Here is a 23,587-nt window from a genome sequence, read left to right as displayed (position 1 = left end):
TTAGGGAAGCACTGTATTACTTGAAGATGAATATATTTTTATATCCTGGTAGAGCCTGCTTGCTAGTATTGTGGGGGAAATTTTGCATTACGTTTATGAGAGACGTTGGACTGTAATGACTTTGCCACATTGCCTGGGCTCTGGATTATGTTGATATTGGAATTTACACTGAATTTATAGAACTGTACTCTCTCTCTCCATCTCCCTCCTCCTCCCCTTCTTCCCCTTCCCTTCCCTCTTCCTATTTCTGTGTGTGTATGAAAGAAACCATATGCAGTTATTTATGGTGGCCAAACTTTTTCTGGGAAAGTTACAAGAGGATAATGCAGATAGTTCTCCTTATGGCATGACCTGAGGACTTGGTTCCACACATGGCAAGGACCTTTGGAGATTTTTGTGCAAAATATCCTGGCCGTTCCAGAGGAAATGCTTGGTTCCCTTTTGCCTTGCATTTGCATTTTTGGCTTTGCTATTAGCATTTTTTCTTTCACTTTTTCTGGGACAGATGTTTCCCCAGAATCAGAGAGAGAATGCTCAGACTGTGATGCATACTTGTTTGTCTCTAAGAATTGTTTGAATGGGACAGATCACTACTCCTGTGTTTGTTAATCCTGATGATGCGGTTGAGTCAAAACCAGGGCCTGGTTGGGTACATCAGCTAACTTCCCAATGTTTTCTCTTGATTTGAACTTGGTTCTGACAGCAATTTGTACACTTACCTCTTCCAAACAGCAGCTACATGATCATCAAAATGTAAGAGAGTCTTGCTGGCTCATTGATTCCAAGACTTAACAGGGACATTCAGAGGTCAGATAAGCAAGAAGAGCAATTGAATCAGGTTACTAATTTGCTGAAAGGCCTTGGCCTTAGAGTAATTAGGTCTTGGGCTTAGAATATGGGAAGATGCCATTTATCAATAATTAAATTAGAATTTCCTTGGTACATAGTCTATCACCTGTCTATACTGTAACCACAATTGTTACCAACCCCTGTCACTTGGTTATGGACCAATTTTGCTGGGTTAGATATTCATTGCTTGCTGAGGTTGTGTTTCCTTTCTCCTGATACAGACCATGATTAGCAGGAACTGGGAGAATGAGGAGGAGAAGAAAGGGAAACCGTACAGTGTGCTTAGCATTGTTAAAACTAAAAAGTTCATAAAAGAGATTATATGTTAGAAAATGAGAAAATAGATTTTCAACTGTGAAAATACAAATGTATAAATAAAGATGGCCTGAGTTGTTTCAATGCCAGAGTGTGTGAACTGCACTATTCCAAGTCTTCTTTTCAAGATTCCACATGTCCTCCTTTTGGTTTCAAACCTGGAACAAGCTGGAATCTGCCAAGTAATTACAAATTCTTTAAAACTGAGATTATGCTAGGAGTTTTTAAGTTACAAATTGAATTTCATTAATGCTTACCTAGCTATTCATCTTGCTTTTTTTCATCTTTACTCATCTACTAAGGTATTTTCAAGAGATTACTTATAGATTTATTTTTTTATTTTTTATTAACTTGAGTATTCTTATTTACATTTTGAATGTTATTCCCTTTCCCGGTTTCCTGGCAAACATTCCCCTAGTCCCTCCCCCTCCCCTTCGTTATGGGTGTTCCCCTCCCCATCCTCCCCCCATTGCCACCCTCCCCCGAAAAATCACGTTCATTGGGGGTTCAGTCTTAGCAGGACCCAGGGCTTCCCCTTCCACTGGTGCTCTTACTAGGATATTCATTGCTACCTATGAGGTCAGAGTCCAGGGTCAGTCCATGTATAGTCTTTAGGTAGTGGCTTAGTCCCTGGAAGCTCTGGTTGCTTGGCATTGTTGTTCATATGGGGTCTGGAGCCCCTTCAAGCTCTTCCAGTTCTTTCTCTGATTCCTTCAACGGGGGTCCTATTCTCAGTTCAGTGGTTTGCTGCTGGCATTCGCCTCTGTGTTTGCTATATTCTGGCTGTGTCTCTCAGGAGCGATCTACATCCGGCTCCTGTCGGCCTGCACTTCTTTGCTTCATCCATCTTGTCTAATTGGATGGCTGTATATGTGTGGGCCACATGTGGGGCAGGCTCTGAATGGGTGTTCCTTCAGTCTCTGTTTTAATCTTTGCCTCTCTATTCCCTGCCAAGGGTATTCTTGTTCCCCTTTTAAAGAAGGAGTGAAGCATTCACATTTTGATCATCCATCTTGAGTTTCATTTGTTCTAGGCATCTAGGGTAATTGAAGCATTTGGGCTAATAGCCACTTATCAATGAGTGCATACCATGTGTGTTTTTCTGTGATTGGGTTACCTCACTCAGGATGATATTTTCTAGTTCTAACCATTTGTCTATGAATTTCATAAAGGCATTGTTTTTGATAGCTGAGTAATATTCCATTGTGTAGATGTACCACATTTTCTGTATCCATTCCTCTGTTGAAGGGCATCTGGGTTCTTTCCAGCTTCTGGCTATTATAAATAAGGCTGCTATGGACATAGTGGAGCACGTGTCTTTTTTATATGTTGGGGCATCTTTTGCGTATATGCCCAAGAGAGGTATAGCTGGATCCTCAGGCAGTTCAATGTCCAATTTTCTGAGGAACCTCCAGACTGATTTCCAGAATGGTTGTAACAGTCTGCAACCCCACCAACAATGGAGGAGTGTTCCTCTTTCTCCGCATCCTCGCCAGCATCTGCTGTCACCTGAGTTTTTGATCTTAGCCATTCTCACTGGTGTGAGGTGAAATCTCAGGGTTGTTTTGATTTGCATTTCCCTTATGACTAAAGATGTTGAACATTTCTTTTTTTTTTTCACAGAGACAGATTTGATTTATTTTTTTCACATCTTCATCACATACTTTTGCCTTTCCTGTGTGGAGATATAGCAGAAGACATTCTTTTTTTTTTGTTTTTTATTAACTTGAGTATTTCTTATTTACATTTCTAGTGTTAGTCCCTTTCCCGGTTTCCGGGCAAACATCCCCCTAATCCCTCCCCCCCTTGTTTATGGGTGTTCCCTTCCCCATCCTCCCCCCATTGCCGCCCTTCCCCCATCAATCACGTTCACTGGGGGTTCAGTCTTAGCAGGTTGAACATGTCTTTAGGTGTTTCTCAGCCATTCGGCATTCCTCGACTGTGAATTCTTTGTTTAATTCTGAACCCCATTTTTTAATAGGGTTATTTGTCTCCCTGTGGTCTAACTTCTTGAGTTCTTTGTATATTTTGGATATAAGCCCTCTATGTGTTGTAGGATTGGTAAGAATTTATTTAAAACTGTGCCAGGTTTTGTTGGAGATTGTCTTACTGCTATGCACGATCACCAAGATTACTCTTATAAAGGGCAACCATTAATTGGGGCTGGCTTACAGGTTGAGAGGTTGAGCCCACTATCATGAAGGAGGGAGCATGGCAGTGTCCATGCAGACATGGAACTAGAGGGGCTGAAAGTTCCACCTCAGATTCTGAAGGCAGCAAGAAAACTGGTTTCCAGGCAGCTAGGACAAGGGTCTTCAAGCCCACACCCACAGTGATACACCTACTCCAACAAGGCCACACCTACTTTAACAAGACCACAGTTTCTAATAGTGCTCTTCTCTAGGCCAAACATAATTCATTTAATCACAGAGTTGTAGATCAGTTTATCAGTGTTATTCACATCTGGAGTGATACTGCCTATAAACCCAGCATTCAGAATATTCATATATTTAAAACAAAAATATTCATCTCCTAGTGATGTGTAGGTATAACCATATATTAGTGTATCAGTCAACTCACAAGAGAGAAACATCTTTCTACAACTTATGGGAACTAAAACAGAAACCCATAATAAATCAAGGTGCACAAAATAAGAGATTACAGACTACTAAACCTTAAACCAGCCATTAATATCATACACCATTCTTGTTTGTTGTTATCAATGTGACACAAACCTAGATGCTTGAAAACAGTGCTATTAAGGTTGTAATCCACCATGACCAGACATCTCCCTGAGCTCAGTGCAAAATGGAGGACCACTTTCCCAGATATGCTTTCTTTTCCCTTTCTTACCTTAACTGTGGATGCTGACCCCACATTTTCTACCCGAGGAATGCCATGTAGACCTTGGCGAAATTATAGGTTCGATTCCCTTTCTCTTCATAAGAATATGACCAGCAAGCATCTGGAATGCCTTTTCATGCATATGAGGCATCCCCAGTACCGTAAAATACATTTATCTTAGAAAAAACACTTTCCCACCTTCCAAGGTATATATAGCCTTTGTTCATCCCAAATAAAGAGCACACTTTAACTAAATATTATCTAAGAGAGCTGTTTCACTGAGCATTATTTAAAAGAGCTGGAGCACTGACATCTGCGGGGACACATGCCTTCCCACTTCCTTTACCCCCCACTTCCCATTGACTGCTGGAAATAACAATTGGACTGATATCCTGCTGACGCACCCATTTTAGGTGCCACTTCATTCTTTCCCATCAGATGTGAAGTGGCAACTGGACACCCTGAGGGAGGAAGCAGAATTTGAAACCATACTTAGAAATATTCTGGAAGCATCTGCCTCAGTCAACCACTGTATAGAACATGGGGTCCTAAATAGAGGGATTAGAGAAAGGACTGAACGAGGTGGAGGGATTTGCAACCATATAGGAAGAACGGCAATATGAAACACCAGAGCCCTCAGAGCTCCCCTGGGATTAAATCACCAACCACAGAGTATACATGGAGGGACCCATGGCTCCAGGCACATATGTAGCAGAAGATGGCATTGTCTGGCATTAATAGGAGGAGAGGCCCTTGATCCTGTGAAAGTTACAGTGTAGGGAAATGCCAGGATATTGAGGTGGGAGTGGGTAAGTAGGAGTGAGAACATCTTCACAGAAGCTGGGGAAAGGGGAGGGGGGAGTGGGAGAGGAGGGAAGGGGATGACATTTGTAATATAAATACATAAAGATTTTTTTAAAAAAAGAACGCCAAGTCCACATTTTGAGATTTAAAAATGTGCTATTGAAAAAAACTCTTTCTATGATTTGCACTTGGTGAGGGGAAAACATAAAAAAATTAATTTCTGGCATAAAGCATCCAGGAAATCTGGGATACTGTGAAAAGACCAGTCTAATAATATTAGGAATAGAAAAGAAGAAACACAGATCAAAGGCACAAATTTTTTTCAATAAAACCACAGATGAAAATTTAAATAAGGAACTTATTCTACAACTTATGAATTATTTTTAATTTGTTGAAATCTTTCCATGGTCAAGAATATGGTTTATTTATGTGAGTTTCCACAGATGTTAGGAATATGGGCATTCTATTTAATATAAAGGTAAGCCTATATGGGGTTAAACGTTGTTAATCTTGTACTTACATTTTTCCCTGATTTTTATTTAGAGGTGAAATCCTTTGCTGGGGAAAAAAACTGTACAAATTCTTAGCTATCATTATGATGTTTTGATTTTCAGTTGTACTGGAGTGTATTTTATTTGTGTAAACCTTATTGTTTCAGCACATATTAGAAGTATGAAGATCATACTTCTAATGGGTAATGCAGTTTCCTTTTCATGACTCATTAATGACCTGTGTTTGGTTATTTTGTTTCCTCTGATATCTATGCTATATAATACTCATACCCAAACTCCTCTTTCCTGTATTCTTCTCTTTGTGTTTGTTCATGGCACAGGGCATTGAACTTAGAACCACATGCATGCTAGCAAATTGATCTACCATAGAGCTCTATTGCCAACTTTCTTACTTTACTTACATTAGTATCTATATTGTACTTCTTTCCTATCCATTACATTTCAACCAGCCAAGATGACTACATTTGGATTGAGTTCATTTATACCAGGATATATCTAAGTCACACTGTTTTTCTGCTCACAACCTCAGAAATTTTACTGGAGTCTTTAGATGACATACACACATGGTAACTGTCACAACCAATATCTAATGTTTTATTATTTACTACTTTCCTACAGTATGTGTTATGATTTTTATTTCTGCTCTGATTTTTGTTTATTTGGTGAGGTTTTTTCCTTCTTTGTAGTTCTTTTAAAAACAATTTGTTAAATTTCAATTATTTTGCATAAAGCATTTTGCAGATTGTATCACATATTAAAATGTACATTTGACTTCTAATAACTTATTCTTCACTATGAATAATTGTGGAATTTTCCTTTCCATCTGTACTCATTTTCTTCCAAATTTTCAGAATTATTTTTGAATACCAGATAGTATTGTGATTTTTATGATATTGATATGACATGAAACACTTGTAGTGAATAATAGTCTCTTTTATGAATCACGTTATTGTTCTATTGATTTTACTTCATTTTCTTTTTGAATAATATGATGTAGTCTCTTATTCTTTGCCTGAGAAAAACTGAACAAATGTGGCAGTTTTGTTGTGTATTTACATTATTCATTTGAAAGAACTGTAGGGAATTAGTCTACTTCTCTTATGTGTACACAACAAAAATATTTCATTTATTATAAAACACAATATATAAAAATGGCAGGGATTTCGTAAAGTAGCTACAGAGGTAAGTAAAATAAAAGTTTCATTTTTCTCCTATAAGGTAGACTCACAAGGAAAATATCTTTGTGTCATATCAAGTCACATAGACTATTGTAGGCAATACTACAATCATATCATAGTATTCTCCTAGAAAAACAAGAAGGTAGAATCATCTACTGATTATTACCTAATGCTTTTAATGGTTGCCAAATCATCCTTTGACAAGTCAAATTGTTATTTAAATTAGAAATCTAAGACGTGAAAATTTTGCCTTGTTGATTCACATCTATAAATGTGACTTCTTATCATGTATCAGTCAGGCTATAGGAGTCTCAGAAATGAAGGAAAAAAATAAACCCAAGCTACTCTAAATTGCACCTTTGAAGTAGCATTCTTTTTATTTATTTATTTATTTATTTATTTATTTATTTATTTATTTATTTTTACACTCCAGATTTTATACCCCTCCTGGTCCATATCCCATGCCTCTTCCTTGCCCGCCCATTCCCACCTCACCCACCCCACCAGACCTCTAAACTTCCTGGGGCCTCCAGTCTATTGAGGGTGAGGGTTCTCTGACTGAACCCACACCCAACATTACTCAGTGTATATGTTGGAGCCTCATACGAGCTGATGTATGCTGCCTGGTTGGTGATCCAATATCTGAGAGATCTCAGGAGGTCCAGGTTAATTGAAACTACTGGTCCTTTTACAGGGTCACCCTCCTCCTTAGCTTTCTCCAGCTCTTTCATAATTCAACCACAGGGGTTCAGCAGCTTCTATTTATTGGTTGGGTGCAAATATCTGCACCTGACTCTTTCAATTGCTTATTGGGTCTTTTGGAGAGCAGTCATCATAGGTCCCTTTTTGTGAGCGCTCCATATCTTCAGTAATGGTGTCAGGTCTTGGGGCCTCCCCTTGAGCTGGATTCCCTTTCGTGCATGTTGCTGGATCTTCTTTTCCTCAGGCTCTTCTCTATTTCTACCCCTGCAGTTCTTTCAGACAAAAACAATTATGGGTCAGTGTTTTGGCTATGGGATAGCAACCCCATCCCTCATTTGAAGCCCTAACTTTCTGATGAAGGTTGGCTTTACAAGTTCCTTCTCCCCACTGTAGGGCATTTGATCTAGTGTGCCTTCCTTGAGTCCTGAGAGTCTTCACCTCCCAGGTTTCTGGTACATTCTGGAGGGTCTTTCCAATGCCAACTACTTACTTTCTTGTCCACTAGTTCTCAAAAGGCTTTGGTAGTTCAGCTAAGTATGGGTACACTTGAATTATGGACCAACGAATAAAAACTAATTTGTGTTGCCCATATTCTCCTGGGTGTGGGGCTTACCTTTTAGAAGGGTAAACCTATGGGGATCACTGCTGCAAAGAAAAGTATCTTTCCATACACCAATACCTAGTAGAGATCAATAGCTCTTCTGTTATGGATAGTTCTTCTTTTGAAAATTATTTTCTAATAATATAAATCCTTACTGTAGCTTCCTTGCTCCACTCATTCCAGTTCCCCATCTCTCCCTACTCAAGTCCACTGCTCCTTCACTTTTCTTCAGAAAAGTGTAAGCCTCTCAGTGATATCAATGGAATACTACATAATAAGTTACAATAAGACTAGGCACAGATACTCATATCAAGGCTGGACAGTGCAATCCAGTACAAGGAAAAGGGTCTTATGAATAGGCAAAAGCGTTAGAGACACCCTTACCCCACTGTTAGGAGCTTTACAAAAACTCCAATCTAAACAACTACACCATGTATACGGAGGACCTAGCCAGATCCATGCAGGCTCTGTGATTATTTCAGTCCTTGAGCTTCTTGCTCTCCTGTTCTTTCTATTCCTGCATCCTGTCTTAAGCCTACACAAGTCTTCTCCATGATGTCATAGCCTCCATGAATCCATATCAGATGGTCTGCTATATCCATAAAATCTTTGCTTATGATCATCCCCACTCTTGTCCTTGTAGAATTTATGACCCCTCTTCTCTCATGATCCCTGAGCCTTGGGAGGAAAAAGACAGTGAAGTAGAAATGTTCTATGTAAGTATGAACATTCTTCTTTCTTATTTCAGCATATTGAACATTTGTGCATTTTTGTGTTAATCAACATCTACTGTAACGAAAGCTTCTCAGATGAGGTATAAGGCATACCATCTGTGACTATAATAACAAGTCTTTAGGAATTGGTTTAATTCTAGGTTCATTTAGCAGAATAATAGCAGTAGGAAAAGTTAAATAAATATGGATAATATACTTGTGGATTGACTTTTCCCTGGCAAGCACACTAGAGTTTTTAAAATTGTGATGGAAATAAATTTTCAAGTCTAAAAATATAAATCTGATCATCAAAGACAAAAACAATAGTGAATAAAGTAAAGTAAAAAATAAATATTAGTAAATGGTCATCTCATTTTATTTGACTCATTTCCTATATCATTTCATTTGGATACCCTGTTTATTTTTCATTTTGTTACAACTTGATGGATATGAAGTAACAATATTTGATGGATGAGTTATAAATTCTTCATAGACTACAGTATATTTTACAGGTTGAAAACTTAAATCGAATATGGTGGCATATGTGTGTAATCCTATGACACAGAGTCTGAGACAGGAGTATCAATGTGAGTTCAAGTACAATCTGAAATACAGAGAAATATCTAGGACAAACCAGGCTAAATAAGGATATCTCCTTTAAAGGAAAATAAGAGTAAAGATTTTAAAACAAATTAATTAAAATTCTCTAAATGCCAATGTGTAAAGGATTTTATTTTCTCAAGAGAAAATAAATCTGTTTATTCTTCTAATAATAAATCTAACATTTTGACAGACATCATGAGAGGACTTGGACTAAAATTATACATAGTATAAGTAAAGCACAGACTATTTTTAATTCATAAAACTTTATGTCTAACAAAAATACTAATGAATGCTACATAATATGGAAATGTGTTTAAACTTAAACACTGGAACTGATTCAGGATTAATTTTTAAGTAGAATTCTGTTAGTTCATCAGTTACATTTATAAGCAAATATTTTAGAAGTATATTATGATTGTTATTTATCATAGAGACAAGTTCTGACAGGCTTCTAGAATACAAAATATGATATACGTTTCACAATGTATAATTTATTTAAAAACTACTTCCAAACAAAATAAGGGGAATGTTTACAGAGGAGATCTTATGTGACAACAATATATCTCAAAGTATTTATTATTCACAGGAATTTTTTTTCCAATTTCAAACATGTCGTTTTTATCCTATGGCTTTGTTTTAAAAACTATCAACATTTCCTGTGCTTGAAAAACAAAAGTTACTAATGTGACACTGAAATTGAAATGCCTCTGAAAATGTTACTTATTTAAAAAAAACAAATCTGTTATCATTAATACAGTATGGAAAAAGTCTTTAATAATCTTAATGAGATTTTCTTGTTTTGAGATGAAAACTGAACGAGAAATTTTTACCTCTAGAGTATTATGAAACATTCTGAATAAGAAGGATAAATTAACTAACAAGAAATTACCTGAAATTTATATCAATTAAATGACCTGAAATATAGTTGATGGGGAAAATGCTGTGAAATTTTAAATCATAAATTAATATGATTTGTTTTAAATATAAGAATGCTTTACCTTCTAAGAGCAGATGAGCTTAGAAGCAGCTTGAATTTCTATGGTATTAAACAACTCAAATTTGCTAAGTCATTAATTCAGTGAATAATTTTGCGTTGCTTCTTTCTGAGGAATCCAGACAATACTCTGAAAACTACATATCATGAAGAAACAAACAAACAAACAAACAAAAACACCAAACTCCTGCATAATTAATCACATTTATGAATTGTGATTAAATACTATAGAAATGAGTGATAATCGGTGTTACAAACATTATCTAATGGGTTTTCTTTTAATGCATTAGTGTTTTCCTATTTTTTGCATTTGTATTCTGTTACTTGACATGCTATTAGAAATGCCATTTTTTTCTATGTCATTAGATATTTTTGATAGGATTTATTTTTTTATTTACAATACATTTTGTATAATGCATTCTAATTGAGTATTCTGTTCTATTAGGTTTTCATTTGAACCTCCAGATAGTCCTTAGTTTGAGATATCTTTCTCTGTATTTCCTCACTTGACTCTGCTCCCCTCCGTTTCTAGTTTGACAGCCCCTCTCATGCCTCTTCTCTCCCCCTCTATCAATTCTTAATTATCTATTATAATTCTTCTTTCTTGGATCCATTCCTCATCCATTGTCTTTTGCCCTGTATCTAACCTCAATGGTTACATAGATTATAGTCTGCTTTTCAAAGACTTGAGAGCTAACATCCACACACAAACAAATAGAAACCTACATTTGCCTTGTTCCCAGTCCAAGTTGCTTTATGTAGGATGATTTATTTTTTGCCAGTTACATCTATTGTTCTGTGAACTTCCAGATTGCCCTTTTAACATCTGAATGATACAACATTGGGTAAATGTAACATTGTATTTATCCATTCATCAGCTCACAGACATCTAAGTTGTTTCAAGTTTCTAACTAATAGGATAGAGCAGCACTGAGCATGAATGAGCAGGTGTCTCTATAGTAAGATAATGAATAATTTGGAGATAATGGTAACAGTAGTATAGCTGCATGTTGAGGTAGAAATAGAAACAAGTCATCACCTCCATGAGCACCTAATTATTGATAACAAAGCAACAAAGAAAATAGTAGTATCTTCAACAAATAATACTGGTTAAACTAGATAATTGTATGTGGGAAAATCCAAATAGATCTAAACTCATCACCCTTCACAAAAATGAAATCTAGAGGTACTCAGTTTCTGGCCACACCACTCAGAAGGACAGGTGAGTGATGCCTGTCCAGCTGAAATGTCCCATTCCTTAGACTTGGTTCCACAAGCTACATTCTACAACCTTTCCACCTTCTACCTCATAACCTGCCAAATGGTTGGACCCCTATCCCCAATTCTGGGACAATCTAAATGGCAGCTATCAGGCATGCAAGTCAGAAGAACAAAGATCCCCCTGTTTTAACTAAAGCTATAGAAGTTACCATAAGTCAAGCCCTCAACCTGGTCAAAGGCTAAAAACTAAGCAGAAACCAAGGAGTAAAACGCACATTCATATGAGACAAACTCAGAAATCATCACCTAGAACTATGATCATCAAAAACATAGATAACCTAAATACAAATGTAAGGCATGATAGCCAGGGAAATATGACATCCCCCTCACCCAGTGCCCAGCTATCCTATGACAGCAAGACCTGAAAGTTTCAATGAAGCACAAGAAAATTACCTTAAACATGACATTATGAAGATAATAGAGGTGCTTAAAGGAAAAAAATGAAAGAAATCCCTAAAGAAATGGAGGAAAGATAAAAAAGGAAGAAGTCAATAAACCCTTTAATGAATGTCAGGAAAGCCAAGAAAAACAAAACAAACAAAAAATGGTAAAAGAGTGGAGGAAACTGTTGAAGACTGGAAAATGGCAATAGACGGAATAGACGAAAGAAAACACAAACTGAGGGAATTCTGATACTGGGAAATCTACATAAATGAACAGGAACCACAGATGCAAGCATCATCCAAAAAAAAAACAAAAAACAAAAACAAAAACAAAAACAAACATAGAGATGTAAGAAAGAATCTCAGGGGATGAAGATATCTAGAAGAAATAGAACCTTCAGTCAAAAAAATTAAATCTAGAAAAATTCCTATAAACAAAATGTTCAGGGAAACTGAAACATTATGAATAGAGAAGCGACGTCAGTGGTCAAAGAGGTTACCACCTTTTGGCCATGGCAGGAGTTGTACCCAGAGTCTAGCCGGTCTCTGAAGATCATTGTCATCCCCACTGCAGAGCTGAAGAGTCAGAAACCATGTAAGTTGACCGAGGATTTATGGCTGGTTAAGGAAAGAAACTGAGATATGGCTCTAGATGATACTTTATCATTATTATTATTATTATTATTATTATTATCATCATCATCATCATCATCATCATCATCATCATCACAATCATCATCATCATAATCATTTATCATTCTTATTAATTCTAGACTACTTCAGTATATATAATGCCCTGACAGGATGACATTTGTATTTACCTGCCATGCTGTCTAAGACACTTCTTTACAAACCCTTGATTTTAGTCATTGTCCTTCAACATGTATTCTACACTTTTGTTTTTGAACAGTTACTAGAGGTGTGGCAAGTCACCCCATTTGTTGTTATCTTCTGTGTCTCTTTTCTGGGTTCATCTGGAGGATAGACTGAATGAGAGAACTCAGACAGGGGACCCAACTCCTACATCGTTCACTTTATAGCCTTCTTGTCTGAGAAGAGATAGTACAATGCGGATGTGCTCCTTGACATACTGTGTGGGTGTGGTGCAAAGAACTCATCATAGAATACCCTTGGGAGGGGATAGGGAGGCAAAGTTTAGAACAGAGGCAGAAGGAACACCCATTCAGAGCCTGACCCACATGTGACCTATACATATACAACCACCCAATTAGACAAGATGGATGAAGCAAAGAAGTGCAGGCCAACAGGAACCAGATGTAGATCTCTCCTGAGAGACACAGCCAGAATACAGCAAATACATAGGCGAATGCCAGCAGCAAACCACTGAACTGAGAACGGGACCCCTGTTGAAGGAATCAGAGAAAGGACTGAAAGAGCTTGAAGGGGCTTGAGACCCCATATGAACAACAATGCCAACCAACCAGAGTTTCCAGGGACTAAGACACTACCCAAAGACTATTCGTGGACTGACCCTGGGCTCCAACCACATAGGTAGCAATGAATAGCCTAGTAAGAACACCAGTGTAAGGGGAAGCCCTTGTCCTGTCAAGACTGAACCTCCAGTGAACGTGATTGTTGGGCGGAGGGCGGTACTTGGGGGAGGTTGGGGAGGGGAACACCCATAAAGAAGGGGAAGGGGAGGGGTTAGGGGGATGTTGGCCCAGAAACTGGGAAGGGGAATAATAATAGAAATGTAAATAAGAAATACTCAAGTTAATAAAGATGGAAAAAAATAAACTTAAAATAAAATTTAAAAAAAACAATAACAAGACAAGGCTGTCTACTTCCTGCATATCAAACAAAATAGAATTTGAAGTTCTTAGTCACGCGATAAAAAATGATAAGGGTGATGAAAGAGTTGGGAACTGGAAAGGAAGAAACAATTATATCATCATTTGCAGATGATATTGTAGTGTACATAAATTACTTCAAAATTCTACTCGGGAACACCTATAGCTGATAAAATCATTTTGCAAAGTGGGTGGATAAAAAATTCACTTAAAATAATCACTATTTATCTTAGGTACAAAAAGCAAAAGGGATGGGAAAAAATACTGGGGAATCAACTCCCTTGACAAAAGCCACAAAATATAAAATAAGGTGGAATAGTTGTAAGCACAAGTGAAATGTCTTATGATAAAAATTTTAATTGTTTTAAGGCAGAAATTTTAAAAAAATCAGAAAATGGAAATATCTCCTACTATATTCATGGATACTTAGGGATAAAATATTAAAAATGGCTATCCTACAGAAAGCAATGTATAGATTCAATTCAATTCCCATACAAATTCAAACATAATTCTTTACAGATCTTGAAAAAAATAATACTTCATAAAAACAAACAAAACCCCTGGGCTATGTAAAATAATTCTACACAATAAAAGAACTTTCAGAGGCATCACCATTCTGATATCAATCTGTATTACTGAGCTATAGTGACAAAATGAAATGGTACTGGCATAAAACCAGATACATTGATCAATATATTTGATTTCAACTCCCAGGTATAAATCCAACCTCTATGGATACATAAATTATAATAAAGATGCCAGAAATATACAATGGGAAAAGAAAGCATTTTCAACGAATAGTGTCAGTCTAACTAGATGGCAGAATGTAGAAGAATGCGAGTAGACCTTTACTTCTCAACCTGCACAAAACACAAAAGGAAATATGGTGCAAAGACCCCCCTCCAAAAAAAAAATCAGACACACTGAACCTGACAGAAAAGAAAGTAAGAGATAATCTTGAGTGCATTGGCACAGAAGAAAATTTCCTGTACAGATCAATAATAGTGTAAGTACTAAGATCAATAATTAATAAATGTAACCTCATGAAACTGAAAAGTTTGTATAAAACAAATGTTGCTGTTAATATCACAGAAGAGCAGCCCACAGAATGAAAAAGCCACCAACTCCATATTTGGCAGAGGGTTAATATCCAAAATAAATTTAAAAAACTCAAGAAACTATTCATCAATGAACTAAGCAATCCCATTGTGAACCTGTAAGCGAGTCCCAGTGAAATGTTGTTCTTATAAAAGAACTGGTATCAAAGACTTTCCTTTTACCTCCTGGGACAACTAAGTACATCAAAAGTAGGTTGTATATGTTTGGAGTATCTGAGACCCCAATACCTTAGTATTGTGAAACATAATTGAAATCACATTTCCTGCAATTAAACATTCTACACTTGATCTCCCCAAACCAGTGGTCAAGCAGTTGTAATTACTGATTTTATGTTACTATAGGCAAGAAAAATTTATACAAATATACCCAAGTTCATGAGATAAAAATAGGAACAGATTAGATATAATTTTTCTTATAAATGTATTCTACACTTTCAGAAAACAATTCAATGTTTATTTATAATTAAATTTAATTATGTTTTAAGGTAGATTGTGTTTGTATGAATGCCAATGGAAATGTGTGTGTGTGTGTGTGTGTGTGTGTGTGTGTGTGTGTGTATGAGGGGAGAAGTGTTTCACACTGAATATGTGACAACTAGAAGACAACTTGGAAAAGTTGGTTCTTTCCTTGACTAATGGGGGATCCAAGGTCATCAATCTTGGTAGCAAGTCCCACCATTTCTTAAGTCTCTTGTGAACTTTTTAATTTTATTTTAGTCACACGTTTTAGGGATGTTTCTTGAGCCCAACACATTTCCTGGAAAAGTTTAAATTCTTCAATGTGAGCTTCCATGTGTACAATTAAATGAATGCTTTCACTTCGTTTTTGTCCCCTTAACTCCCACCAATTTCTCCTGACATGGGAGTTCTCGGTACCATCTTTCACTTCCTAGGATATGTCTGTTATCTGGAGGTTTTTGAGAAAAGTAACAACTTAGTAAATACATCACAGTTAGGTGCAACACAAATATTTCCTCTAAAAATATTTCCAAATACGACAGAATTATAGTGGTAAGCCACCACACCAAGAATTTTGAAAGTAAAAGTAGATTTTTCAAATGTATCTGTTTTTGTTTTCTGATATATGATGCACCTTCTTTTACTTTTAGACAGATAATTGCTATTTAATTATATTTCCAAGTTAATAAATTGAATTTTTTAAATATCAATTTTTTATTATTATAGATATTTATAAATTTTAAATGAAAAAAATATGACTCAAAATTAAAAACAGTCTTTTAAAAGATTTCATAAAATGTACCCATTAAAACTGACTGGATGTGTTAGTGTGGGAAGGAAACATATATCATGTGACTGATGGTCATCAGGGATCACTGCAGCTGTGAGTCAGGCATTCCATCATGTAACAGCTCTGCAGGAAGCAGGCAACAGAATCAGCAGTCACTTTTACATGCAAAGCACTTTATCATTTTAACACATCTTTCAATATTCTTCACAAAACTCTACAGTGACTACAAGAATAAGCTCACAAACCTGCCAACTTCTGAAAGCTAAGTAGTGGCAATAACAATTTTTTGTGGATTTGATTGAAGAATGCAAAATATCTTTCAGCATACTGATTTAGAAAAAAGTTTCCTAAATAGCCTAAGCATGTGGTCCCTCCACTGCACACATGTTCAGTGATCACTCCTGGAAATCTGTGAGCACTGCCTGGAATTACTAAAGTTGTCAAAGACAGTTAGTTCTCAGGACAGAGAAACTGCATCACAAACTTTTCTTTAATATTTTTCCCTTAAAGTTCGTAGATAAAGGATAAAATTAATCCATTAAGTGTTATGGATAGCATAAGTACATTCTTTTGTGTACTTACTGTGTAAAGACAGAGATAAATAGGCAAACAGAGGTTTTCATTACCTTTTCATTACAGTGATAAAAACAACAAGCTATCTTCTTACATGGTACAAGGCAACTATATTTGTTACTGCTGAAATAATGAAACATTTGACTTTCATAGTTTTCTGTACTTATACAAATTGAAACTATTCTGATATCTTACATCATTACATTAATCACTAGAATGGTTAATTTAAAAAAATGGAGCTGGTTCAACTGGAGGTCAGCATGAAGAAGAATGCAAATCGATCCATGCTTATCACCCTGTACAAAGCTTAAGTCCAAGTGGATCAAGGACCTCCACATCAAACCAGATACACTCAAACTAATAGAAAAAAAAGTGGGGAAGAGACTTGAATACATGGGCACTGGGGAAAATTTCCTGAACAAAACGCCAATGTCTTTTGCTCTAAGTTCAAGAATCAACAAATGGAACCTCATAAAACTGCAAAGCTTCTGTAAGGCAAAAGACATTGTCATTAGGACAAAATGGCAACCAACATATTAGGAAAAGATCTTTACCCATCCTACATCTGATAGAGGGCTAATACCCAATATTTTCAAAGAACTTAAGAAGTTAGACTCCGGAGAGCCAAATAACACTTCTTAAAAATGGGGTACAGAACTAAATAAAACATTCTCAGCTGAGGAACATTGAATGGCTAAAAAGGACATAAAGACATGTTTAACATGCTTAGCCATCAGAGAAATGCAAATAAAAACAACCCTGAGATTCCACCTCACACCAGTCAGAATGGCTAAGATAAAAAACTTGGGTGACAGCAGATGCTGGCAAGGATGTGGAGAAAGAGGAACTCTCTTCCATTGTTGGTGGGATTACAAACTGGTACAATACTTTGGAAATCAATCTAGAGGTTCCTCAGAAAATTGGACATTCTACTACCTGAGGACCCAGCCATACCTCTCCTGGGCATATGCCCAAATATGCTCAAACATACAACAAAGACACATGTGCCACTATGTTCATAGCAGCCTTATTTATAATAGAAGCTGGAAAGAACCTAGATGCCCTTCAATAGAGGAATGGATTAAAAAAAATGTGGTATATCTACAAAATGGAGTACTAATCAGCTATAAAAAACAATGACTTTATGAAATTCATAGGCAAATGGAATGAACTAGAAAACATTATCCTGAGTGAGGTAACCCAATCACAGAAAAACACACTTGGTAGGCAATCATTGATAAGTGGATATTAACCCAAAAGCTCAAATTGCCCAAGAAGCAATCCACAGACCACAGGAAGCTCATGAAGAAGGATGTCCAAAATGGGGATGCTCCCACTCCTTCTTAAAGGGGGAAAAATATCCATAGGAGGGGTAATGGAAGCAAAGTTTAGAGCAGTGACTGAAGGAACAGCCATTCAGAGCCTGCCTCACATGTGACCCATATATATACAGCCACCAAAACTATATAAGATTGATGTAGCTAAAAATTGCATACTGTAAGGGGCCTGATATAGATCTCTCCTGAGAGACACACCCAGAGCTTGTCCAATTCAGAGGTCAATGCTAGCAGCAAACCACTGAACTGAGAACAGGATCCCCTTGGGGGAATTAGAGGAAGGATTGAAAGAGTTGAAGGAGTTTGCAACCCCATAAGAACAACAATGCCAACCAACCAGAGCTTCCAGGTTTGAAACCACTACTGAAAGAGTATACATGGACTGACCCAGGGCTCCAACTGCCTATGTAGCATAGAATAGCCTTGTTGGGGCACCAGTGGAAGGGGAAGCCGTTGGTTCTGCCAAGGTTGGACCCCCAGTGCAGGGGAATATAGGAGGGGGAGCAGTAAGAGGGATATATAGGGGGAATACCTGTATGGGGGGAGAGGAGTAGAGGGGGTGGGAGTTTATGGACAGGAAACCAGGATAGGGAATAACATTTGAAATGTAAGTAAATAAATATATCTAATAAAAAACACATTAAAACAAATCCAACAACTCTTATAACAGCTCATGCTAGCAATGATGTTAAGCAAAGGCAGTCAAGACTCCTCCATTGCTGGTGGGAGTGCAAACTTGTACAAACATTTTAGAAATAAATGTGGTGATTTCTTAAAATATTGTGAATAGTTTTACCCTAGAACCCATGTACACCATTTTCTGGACATATACCCAAAAGATGTTGCACCATACTATATGGATACTTCCTCCTTTTTGTTTATAGGAGTTTATTAATAAAAGTCAATAACTGGAAACCACCTAAATGACCTTTAACCAAAGACTATATAAAGAAATTGTGGTAATTTACACAATGGAATATCACTCAGCTATTAAAAACAGTGGAATCATGAACTTTTCAGAATTGAACTAGAAAAAAATTATTCCAAATTGACGTAACCCAAACCTAGGCAGAAAAACTTGGTGTGTACTCACTTAAAAGTTTATATCATGCATACAGTAGAGCAAAGCAATGCTACAATCTACAAACCCAAAGAAGTTATGTAACAAGGAGGACAGAAGGGGAGAAGCTTGATTCTCACTGAGAAAGGGAAAGATAATCAGCATCAAGAACTGGGGCTGGATTGAGGCAGGGGTCTGTGGGCTAGAAGGGATGGGGAGGAGAAGACACGAGTTCATTTAGGAGGAGGGATGGAGGGAGAGAGTACTGGGAGAAACAGAATTGGTGGATATTAGGGTGTTGCATCTCTGGGACGAACTAGAAACCACAAATCTGTGAGACTTACCTTACCTAAAACTCCTGCATTGGGAAGTGTGGAAACTTCAATGTCCACCTCCTATAACCTGGCAAGACTTCCAATGGAGAAATTAGGACACCACCCAGCAGCAAAACCTTATTCCATAATTTGTCTTGTTGAAAAGGTATTCGGGAATATATATGGGACAGAAATTGAGGGAATGTTTAACCAACGGCTGGCCTAGCTTGAGACAGAGTGCCTACCCTTGACTCGATTAATGATATTCTTGCTATACTTGCAGGCAGGAGCCTAGCATAATTGTCTTCTGAGAGCCTTCTCCAGCAACTGATAAAAACAGATCCAGAAACCCATATCTAAATATTAAATAGAGCCTCAGAGTCCTTTGGAAGTAGGGGAGGAAGGATTGAGCAAGCCAGACATGTGAAGGACACCACAAGAATCCTTACAGAATCAACTGACCTGGGCTCACAGAGACTGAGCCACGAACAAGATCCCTCTACACATATGTAACAGAAGTGAAGCTTGGTCTTCATGTTGGACTCTTAACTGCAGGACAAGGGGCTTTCTCTGACTCTGCCTTTGGATCACTTATCCCTTAACTGGGACGCCTTGTCTAGCCACAATTGGAGTTACTGCCTAGGCCTACTGAAAACTGATATGCCAAAGTAGCTTGATATCCATAGGAGGTGTCTCCTTTTCTGAGGGGAACAGGAGCATAAGAGGATGGCAGGGAGGTGCCATGAGAGGCAGTGAGGAAAAGGGAGAAGAGAGGAGGATGGGAAAACTACAACTGGAATGTAAATAAATTAATTAATGAAAAAAGTTTTCTCAGTCTGAACTATTGACATACTAGCACTTGTATTTGGTGGGGGAGGTCTATCTACATTTTCTGTGTATTGTGATATGTCTAAAAATTTTGTTGATTATCCTCTTGATGCAAAAGAAGTATATTTAGAAGTATGTTCAAATGTCATAAATGACTTCATTACTAAGGCTTTTGTTTTCTACTTTGGGGAGTTATTGTAGTCTTTTGATAATTACTGTTTCAGAATCACAGAAGAATTTCCTAATTATGAGAGTTGCTCTTGACATCACTAATTCCTTTGAAAGAGTTTTCTATAATTGCACCTAAATTATCACTCACTCCTATTAACTTTCTTGTCCTGCTTTGCCTGGACATAAAGACAATGATGGCCACATTATTCTGTTATCTGAGGTCTTAAAACCACAAACTTGGCATACAGTGCTTAGTTAGTAAATAATGACCAAGGAAAAAAGTTCCTCCTTTAAAGTACATTATGAGTTCAACACAAGACAGTGCCTAGCAAGAAAAAATAGTCTTAAATTGTACAATATATTTCCTTTATAGAAAATAGCTTAAGACATTAATAGGTAACAGGAATGAAAACTAATGTATAATCATGAAGAAACTGAATATAGATTGAATTCATCATTTCTTGATTCCTATGCATAAGCATTATATTATCCTAAAGGAAGAGAACTCAGGCCTCCAACATTAAAATAATTTCAATAAAAATAGATTGGCCATACTCACATTATTAAAGAATGTAGAAGTTTGCTGTTGTAGGCTTATTAACCTGCTTTAGAGTGGAGCGCACATCACCACTTTGGGGCCATTCAAATCATTTCATCAAGATTATAGAGCACAGTCCAGAGGGAAGTATTATCAATTTAATTTAAGATCTCAAGTAAAAAAAATATGAAACTATATGTCTTCTGTGACGTATTAATTTCTTTGATTCTCTTAGGGAACATGAACAAAAATGAATAGGCTCACATTTTCTCTTACAAAAATATAAAACACAATGAAATAAAAAAACTTAGTGTGAAATTGCACATCCAGAATGAAATTATCATCCAGAAACTTCTCAGTTTCCTTCAGATCTATTTTCCTGCTCCTGGGACATTTGAAATCTTCACAATGTTAGAATGCAGTGAGATTCTGATGAGAGCATCAGATTTCTCTTGCAGAATGGATATTCTGCTAGATTGGGCTTTTAATCTTCACTTGGCTTTAGGCAGGCGAATTCAACTACTTGAACCCTCATTCCTTTTCCAGTTCTTCATGGGACACATGGATAACCACAGGATCAAAATCACGCAGGAGGTCCTGTAGTGCTTGCAGCAAATCTTTTTGTTTTCATTTTTGCCTTCATACCTTTTTGGCTTCTATAAACAACTGACATACTTTTAGGATAGATGAAAAAAATCCCAAAAATGTCTTTAAAATATCTGCTATAAAATGATCCATTCTTTTCATCGTTTTTCCACTTAGAATAATTTCCAAAAATTATATTTATATCTTTGCATTTTCTTTCATGTTATTTATAAAATTGTTTTAGGCACTTGTCTCCCTTGTATTATTCAGTCACTGTGTGTGTTCATGTCTTGAAGAAAAAGCTTTGAGACCTCATTATGATGATTTTATTTATTTACAGAGACACATGAGACATAGTTTTGTTCTACTAGGCATGCAATCTACTACTCTGATCTAAGAATAAAACTAGAAAAGTAACAATTTATTAAATGACCGAATGTGCCCAACACTGCTATGTGTATTGGATATGTGTGAACAAATCTGGCAAGGATTATAGTCACCACAGCATTCATTATCTTACTCTTCATTAATAAGCTGCTTATATTTACATCCATCATATATCATTTATCTTGAGACAGTCTGAAAGTCTGCCAGTTCTGGTCTATAATAGATCAGTGTAACTTAAGAACATTGGCTAATGAATACCAGTGGCCACCCTTTCAGTTCATACTAGTGCTTTATGTAATACTACCACCACCTTTTCATCTCTGAAGTACAGAAAGAAGGCTAGGAATTGCTAGTCATCTAGCAAACATAATAATTTTGAGAAATATCTTCTTTCTAAATATATAGTGCATGGTAAATAAACTGTGTAGGGTTAAAGTGGATAGAACAGAGGAATACAAGCAGTATAAAAACAATCATCAGAAAAACACTTAAAATCTAAAAATGGAAGGAAATAAATAATAGTAGGGCAAAGGACAGAAGAGCCAACCTCGAGGAAAGGCCTAAGATGGTTCTCAGAGGTAGTGATAGTAGACAATAAAGGCCTAAAGCCTTATAACTTATTGTCTTTGCATCTCTGGGTTCTAACATTGCAATGTGTATGTGCATGTTCGTTTATGCAGATAGCCACTCTTTCAATGCAAATTTTTGACTTTCCAGTAGAACATTTTTAGTTAAGTTTGTTGAATTTTTAATAGACAAATATTCATTCACAATTTAATATAGACTAGGTTCTAACTACAGAGAGTAAATTTGGAGGGTACAAAACTTCACAGATTTAAAATCATATATAGTAAAGAATAACAATAATCTAATAGTGTGATGTTTTCCTGACAAGATATTTATCTAACCTAGAACTTGTAAAACTTTCCTTGGACCCTAGATTTCCAGAGTCCAGAACATGAAAGTAGGTATGTATAGTCTACAGAGAGACTCAAGGAAGCTGGGAAACCCATAAGCAAAAGGCCAGAGAACAGTGGAAAAATATTCACAAAGAGTCTGTCTGACATATGTTGGAATTTGTGGTTCTATTCCTTTTTGAACATTAGCCAGTAGCAGACTCAAATTGGAATGGTACCTTTACATTATACTGAAGTTTTAAAAACTGTATTAAGCTGTTAGACTTGTGAAACCCTAATTATTTTCTCTTTCTGTTTTTTTCCAAGCCAATACATGCAAACAAAACACAGTGGTTAACCAGAGAGACATGGTTGTAGCATGCATGCTAGTGTCAAGACTTGCTGGACACCAAAGTTATCTGGGGTGGTACACACTGTAGCTGCTTAACTCTAGGAAACTACATTAGTGACTTCTTATAGGAAAATTACCTCTCATAGCAAAAAAAAATCACAAAGTGACTACAAAAGTTTCTATAATGTAAAAGCACGCCCAACAATGAATTCCTAGGAAGGATTTAGGAGACAGAAAAAAATGCATGGTTTCTTATACGAATGTCAATGAATAGAATTATTCCAGACATCTGGCAAAATCTAGTGACAATAATAGTATGTATGCTTTGTGAAACACCACCCAGAGTTTGTTTTGATGGAATTCATAATAAAGACATAGAGTTTTTTTGTTTTCATAAATTCAAATAATCTGAATTTTATGGCTAAGCACTGATAGAAAATAGAACATGAGTGTTCCCTATATCTTAACTGGATCTCAAGGAATCAAGAAAATCTGATTCCTATGACCTCTGAGTACTTGAGTGTACACACACACACACACACACACACACACACACACACACACACTCACACACACGCACGCACACGGT

At 36.6% G+C, this 23,587-nt stretch overlaps 1 protein-coding gene across 2 annotated transcripts in view; it reads right to left on the bottom strand.

Moving 5' to 3' along the window:
* Positions 1 to 23,587, bottom strand: part of Txnl4al1 (thioredoxin-like 4A like 1) — a 404,800-nt gene that overhangs the window by 209,705 nt on the left and 171,508 nt on the right. Inside the window, exon 3 of one of the 2 annotated variants that reach the window (XM_063282868.1) lies at positions 12,175 to 12,195. The exons of the other annotated variant lie outside the window; for it this stretch is intronic. Coding sequence (XP_063138938.1) covers positions 12,175 to 12,195 — 21 coding nt within the window. The remainder of the gene's footprint in view (positions 1 to 12,174; positions 12,196 to 23,587) is intronic. 2 annotated transcript variants of the gene reach the window in all.

Source organism: Rattus norvegicus, chromosome 2, assembly GCF_036323735.1.
Source record: "Rattus norvegicus strain BN/NHsdMcwi chromosome 2, GRCr8, whole genome shotgun sequence".
NCBI lineage: Eukaryota > Metazoa > Chordata > Mammalia > Rodentia > Muridae > Rattus > Rattus norvegicus.
This window is presented reverse-complemented; position numbering and strand designations above follow the sequence as displayed.